The sequence below is a fragment of the Hyaena hyaena genome, unplaced genomic scaffold (assembly GCF_003009895.1).
Source record: "Hyaena hyaena isolate Hyena2069 unplaced genomic scaffold, ASM300989v1 scaffold_1209, whole genome shotgun sequence".
Lineage (NCBI taxonomy): Eukaryota > Metazoa > Chordata > Mammalia > Carnivora > Hyaenidae > Hyaena > Hyaena hyaena.
The window spans coordinates 36,241-42,042 of record NW_024081844.1 but is presented as its reverse complement, the minus strand read 5'-3'; the positions used below and the strand labels follow the sequence as shown (position 1 = coordinate 42,042).

At 42.7% G+C, this 5,802-nt stretch overlaps 1 protein-coding gene across 1 annotated transcript; it reads right to left on the bottom strand.

The window, feature by feature from the left end:
- Positions 1 to 807: 807 nt before the first annotated feature.
- LOC120224624 (acyl-coenzyme A amino acid N-acyltransferase 2-like) lies at positions 808 to 5,416 on the bottom strand. Its single transcript, XM_039222889.1, has 3 exons — positions 4,939 to 5,416; positions 4,496 to 4,698; positions 808 to 1,463 (listed from the first exon to the last, which is right to left on the bottom strand). The coding sequence occupies exons 1-3, from the start codon at positions 5,399 to 5,401 to the stop codon at positions 870 to 872; spliced, it is 1,260 nt and encodes a 419-aa protein (XP_039078820.1). The 5' UTR covers positions 5,402 to 5,416; the 3' UTR covers positions 808 to 869.
- Between the last annotated feature and the right edge of the window lie 386 nt (positions 5,417 to 5,802).

Here is a 5,802-nt window from a genome sequence, read left to right as displayed (position 1 = left end):
GAGAAGGCATGCACATAAATAACAGGATATGTGCAAAATTACAAGTGACAAATGGGGTCTATAAAATATGGGTGAAATTCTTGGCCAGGTTGGCTCCAAAAGAAAATTTAAAACTCAAATTAGTCAATATAAGAAAAGAATCTAGTAAAATTAGATACAAAAGTAAAATGAGTCCATTAATGAATGTCACTCACCCCATTAACAGACTGAAGGCAGAAGGCAGTATGAAAATGATGACAGCAAATTCTGATACAGTAATTGCTATGTATCTGTTCTATTTGCTGCTCTAATTGCTTTCAATACATTAACTAATTTCAATAAATGCTACAAAGGCACATAATTAAATTCAACCCCAGTCCTTATTAAAATGGTAAAAAGAAATATATTTTAGAGATAAAAAGAAACATCACTATTCTGAGAAAACATATCTATTGAAAATCTATAGCAAGCATTACATCTGATGGAGGCATTAGAACTTTTCATATCAAATGTCAGAAACCCAGTGTTAAACATAAAATGTTATTTTTACCACTTGGAAGTCCCAGGGAATTCATCTAGATTGGCAAATACTTGGACCCAAGGTATCCCTAACTGGGGTACAAAGGTTATTCAATTGGCAAGGGTATCACAATTTTGATGTATCCTGGTGCATATAAACTAAGATTCGGTTTACAAAAATTCAAATCACATACAAATTTGTCCCAAATAGTTCAGATGCACCTGTGCCCTTGTCCTTTGATTTTGTCCAATTTCCTTCCATTTGGTTCAAAATAACTGAATCTAGAAAAATCAAAAGAGCCCCCTCTTTCCATCATATCCCTGCCTTCCTTTCATTATCTCCCCAGTGCATCATCACCCTTAGCCCTTGCTCAGAGTTTTCTTCTGGTTTCAGTAAGGTGTTCCCTGAAGAACTTCTGGATCTCTCCCCAGGAGTGCTCCTGGGCTGCCGCGTGGGCAACCGGCTCCCCTCCCCAGAGCAAGAGCCGGGAAAAGTTGCTTTGTGGGGAAGCATAACACAGGGGTGTGTAGGGAGGCTCTATGAGGTGGCCAGCCCCAGGGTATACCAGCATCCTTCCATTGTTCTTCCCGTGGCTCCTCAGCTGCTCCAGGGCCTGCTCCGCATAGTCCTTGCTATTCAAGCACTCATCACTCTCTCCTACAATGAAGAGGATCGGACCCTGGGCCTTTTCAATAGGAAGCACGCTCTTCTGATTCAGTTCATCCCGGGCATTCCCCCTGTAGTGGCGGAAGCGCCCGGCCCCTAAGACATCAAACTGCAGGCGCTCCAGAAACGTGGGGATGGGTGTTATAACCAGATCTTTGTACCTGAGCGGAAATTCATAGATGGCGTTGGTCCCGTTGATGCAGACGGTGGCTACCACCTGCTTCAGGAAGCAGGCCATGGCCAGCGCGATCTCTGCACCTTTGCTCACAGAGAATAGTCCGATTCCTGGCGGTTGGATCTGAAGCACAAAATAAAAGGAACCCATCACGTGTCATACTCGAAGGAGCTGCCTTATAGGCCAGCAAGCTAGTGTGACGAAGCAGTCAGAAAATAATGGGGGGGAGTCCTGGCCCTCGGGTTTACCAGCTTCTATGACTGAGAACATAACCTACCTGCCCTTTGAAAGCCTTACTATCTTAGGGGAATGTTAACGTTACCTACGCTGCAGGATTGTTAGGAGGATCTAGTGGAACAGTAGAAATAAAAACTCTTCATCAAAAGCAGAGTTCTGTAAAAGCAAAAAAGAGTTTAAGTGAACCAGCAACCTTCAACATCAAGTGAGTAGAAGCAGGTTAACCTCACAAAGAAGATAAAATTCTTCTCTCTGGCTAGGAAAAGAGATTTCCCTGGGTTCTTTAGAATATTTTATTTTATTCATATTTAAATAGTATTTTACAGCAACGGAGGTTTTGCACATCCAATAATCCAAGAGCTAATCATGAAAGCATTGGGGGTGTAAAGATTAAAGACTTGGATTCTATAAACAATTGAATTCCAGTGCCCAGTCAATAGGAAAAGTAGTAGGTCATAGAAGGTGGTCCTTCATTCTGAAGAAGGCTAAGGGAACAGAGGGAGGGGAGAAGTTTGGAAGATAGTAGAGAAAAGTGTTAACTAACTCAAATTTAAATAAAATCTTACGGGGGTTCCTGGGTGGCTCCATTGGCTCAGTTCATGATCTCACGGTTCATGGGTTGGAGCCCCGCATGAGGCTCTGTGCTGACAGCTCAGAGACTGGAGCCTGCTTCGGATTCTGTGTCTCCCTCTCCCTCTCTCTCTCTCTGCCCCTCCCCCACTCATGCCCTGTCTCTCTGTCTCTCTCAAAAATGATAAATGTTAAAAAAAAAAATCATCCTAAAGTCAGATACCAGGCTCCTAAGGACCACTCCTATACTTAAATAAATAAATAAATAAATAAATAAATAAATAAATAAAATCTTGGGGGAAACCATATGAGTAGTTTTGGAAGGGCATTTTGGACAGACAGTAGCAACAGGCACCTAAGGACCACTCCTATACTTTAATAAATAAATTAATTAAATAAAATTTGAGGGAAACAATATGAGTAGGGAAAGGAAGGGAATTTTGGACAGACAGTAGCAAATACATAGCCACCTGATATGTTTACTTTGCTTACACTTGTATGCCCAGCACCTGAAAAAAAAATCCTTTTTAACGAGAGCTTTCTGAGATCCAGTTTTCAAGTTTCTACTTCAATAGGTCTGAGCAGGCCCAAGACTCTGATAATACAGCATATCCAGGGGGAAATCCAATGTGCTCCCAAGTCTGGGAACCATCCATAAGAGAACAGGACTGGGGAGCAAGGGACGATATAGGAAACTACACTATGGCAGTCCCACAGGCGGGCAGTGATGACAACAAACTAAAGCAGTGGCTGGGAGTGTGGAGAGGGCGCGAGGTATCGAGAAAGATTCGGGAACAGACCCTAAAACACTTTGGGACTGGTTGAGGACGTGGGGGAAGGGAGAGGGGGAAAAACCAGATAGGCAAAGATGACAAGATGGATTTATTGAGAGCTTACTATATATGCTGGGCCCTCAGCTAAATGCTCTACACATAGGTTGTCTCTGCTTGTCCTTGTGCTGAGATTCAGGAAGTTTACAAGTATTGCTTAAGGTGACAACAATATCAAGGGACAGAGGTGGGAATTGCACCTCTTCTGATGAATCTAAATCTAAACTGAATTTTGGGGCATCTGGGTGACTCAACTGGTTAAGCATCTGACTCTTGGGTTCAGCTCAGGTCATGACCTCATGGTTTCGTGGGATCAAGCTCCATATTGGACTCCACGCTGGCAGCACAGAGCCTGCTTGGGATTCTCTCTCTCTCTTTCTCTCTCTCTCTCTCTCAGTTTCTCTCTACCCTGCCCCAATTCATGCTGTCTCTCTCTCAAAAAAATAAACTTTAAAAATTTTTAAATGAATTTTGACAATTGCTCTTTCTCCTTGGATAATGTCACAAATAGTTAAATTTGAAATGAAAAATGTTTTAAACTTGAAAACATTTTATCTGGACAGTCCTTTACAAAGAGCCAAATATGCTTAGAAAATCACACATTCACATTCATCACCTGATACCAAGGCTTCCGGGCCATGGATGACATTTTCAATGGTATAACAAGACTTGACAGAGCTCTAAAATGATCCTTCCTCTCCAGATTCATTTCCCTATCTTGGCTTCTAGACTTGGATACTTACTTTAGGCTTAGTTCTGTCCCTAGATCTGATACCTGAAGAGCTAATTTAGCTAATCAGATGGTGCAGTCACATCCATTTTGCTGATAATTCTCCTCTAATCCTGTGGCCCAGCCCTAAAACTGAACTTCTGCATGTTCTTAGTCTCGAGACTCTTTGGTGTGACTTACTCCAGCATTGTCCCATGCAGAGACAATCACTGAAGTTTGAGAACACTTCAAGTCAGAGAAATCATGATTTGAGATCAGTGGATGATAAAATTGAAGAGCCACTGATGACAAGTCACATGCACTTCAAATGTAAGGAGTCTTGGCTTTTTTTCCCCATTGAAAATGACCATAATATATCTACATTTATTGTCTTTTGTGCCAGTAAGCTGATCATCAATGATCCCAACAATCCTACAAGGTAGATATTATCCTCATTTTAAGTGTAAACTCTGCTCTGCCCAAGTCTAAATAGATTGGTAAAATAGGTAAAACAAACATTTCTGATTTTTTTTTCACTATAATTGCAACATTATACCTTGCAACAGGTAGAATGGAATGTATTTTAAATACCTTGGGTTGTGGTGCCTGAGTGGCTCAGTTGGTTAAGCGTCCAACTCTTGATTTCAGCTCAGGTCATGATCTCACAGTTCCTGAGTTTGAACCCCACAGTGGGGCTGCTTGGGATTCTCTCTCTTCCTCTCTCTCTCTGCCTCTCCTCCACTCATCCTCTCTTTCTTTCTCTCCTTCTCTCTCTTTCAAAATAAATAAATAAACTTAAAAAAAAATACCTTGGGATGAGCTAGTAGCAAGTTAGCAGCTTCCTCAAAATATTCCAGGTCGATCTCCCCCAGTTCCGCAGGCAGATCTTCATAGCCAAAATATGCTAATGCCAGCACTGCAAAGCCATGGGAAGCCAAAAGACTGGCTCGAAATTCAACCAGACCCCCTCGGCCCCCAAACAAATCCATGATCCCTGGGAAAGGACCTTCCCCTGAAAGCAACAGAAAGAAAAGAGAATGGGATCAAAAGAGGGGAAAGAGGGTCAAGTAAATATCAGGGGAAGTACAGGATGAGCAAAGTGACTTCTACCTTCATGCACACGCACAAAACTGCATGTTGGTTGTAAACTGTCATGTATTAAAATACTAGTTCTCCAATAATTTGGTGCCATTTGTTTTTGTTTTTTATATTTATCAACAATGTTTTCTATATCACCAAAGATTAGTCTCACCTGGAGGGAGAAAAAGGGCTCCTCGCACACGACCTTCCCGGATCTGCACCCGCTGTACCCCAGGGCCCGAGAACCAGCGCTGTACCATCTGGCTGGCCTTAGGCTGATCTGTGGTGGAAACTTGCAGAAAAACTGAGTCATAGACATTCAGAGTGACCCAAAAGGGGCTGTTCATCACATCCTGCTTAAGCAGCCTCCGGAAAGCCTTCTTGGGCTTCAGAGACCAGAAGAGACCCATTGGGTGGACCCCCACATAGTCTCCTCCAAATGAAGAAGCCTCTGTTAGGTCCAGTTCACCAACCTCGTTTGCCCTGTAGAAGGCTTGAGACTGGAACACATACCCCTTCTCATCCTTCAGGGATGCCGTGAGGGTCACTATCTGCAACGGGGTCAGGCCTGTCACTCGGATATGCACTGGCTCATCTGCTAGAGCACTTGCCGGGGTGGCGGTCAGCTGGGACATTGGCAGCTGGCAGAAGGGCCTGTAGTGTGACCTGTAGTGTGAGAGGTGACTTTGAGTTGAAGACTGAAATCCCAGGAGAATGACTAAGATGAGGCTAGCATTAGGTCTGGCCAAGTTCTACTTGTAGACACTTCGTGCAAAATACACAGAACATTTCCAGGAGGAAAAAGAAGACGTGCAAGATGACTCATTATTCTCATTTTACATGAGTAAACAAGTTAAGTGACATGCTTCAAACCTCATAAATAATGAGCAGTAGAACTGGAAATTCAAATTCCTCAGTTGAGATAATACCCATGTGACCTATTTCACAGGGTGTTTGTCAGGATCTAAGGAGGTAATGCATGGGAGAGCACTTACAGGAAGGATCAGTGCTGCTTTTCTTTTTTTTTTTTTTTTTT

Bases quoted from the DNA above. Each gene is read 5' to 3' on its own strand.
- LOC120224624 (XM_039222889.1), bottom strand. From the start codon at position 5,401: ATGTCCCAGCTGACCGCCACCCCGGCAAGTGCTCTAGCAGATGAGCCA. The intron at 4,699-4,938 runs GTGAGACTAATC...TGTTGCTTTCAG, and splicing joins AGCCCTTTTTCTCCCTCCAG to GGGAAGGTCCTTTCCCAGGG. The intron at 1,464-4,495 runs GTATTTTTTTTT...TTTGTGCTTCAG, and splicing joins TGCTACTAGCTCATCCCAAG to ATCCAACCGCCAGGAATCGG.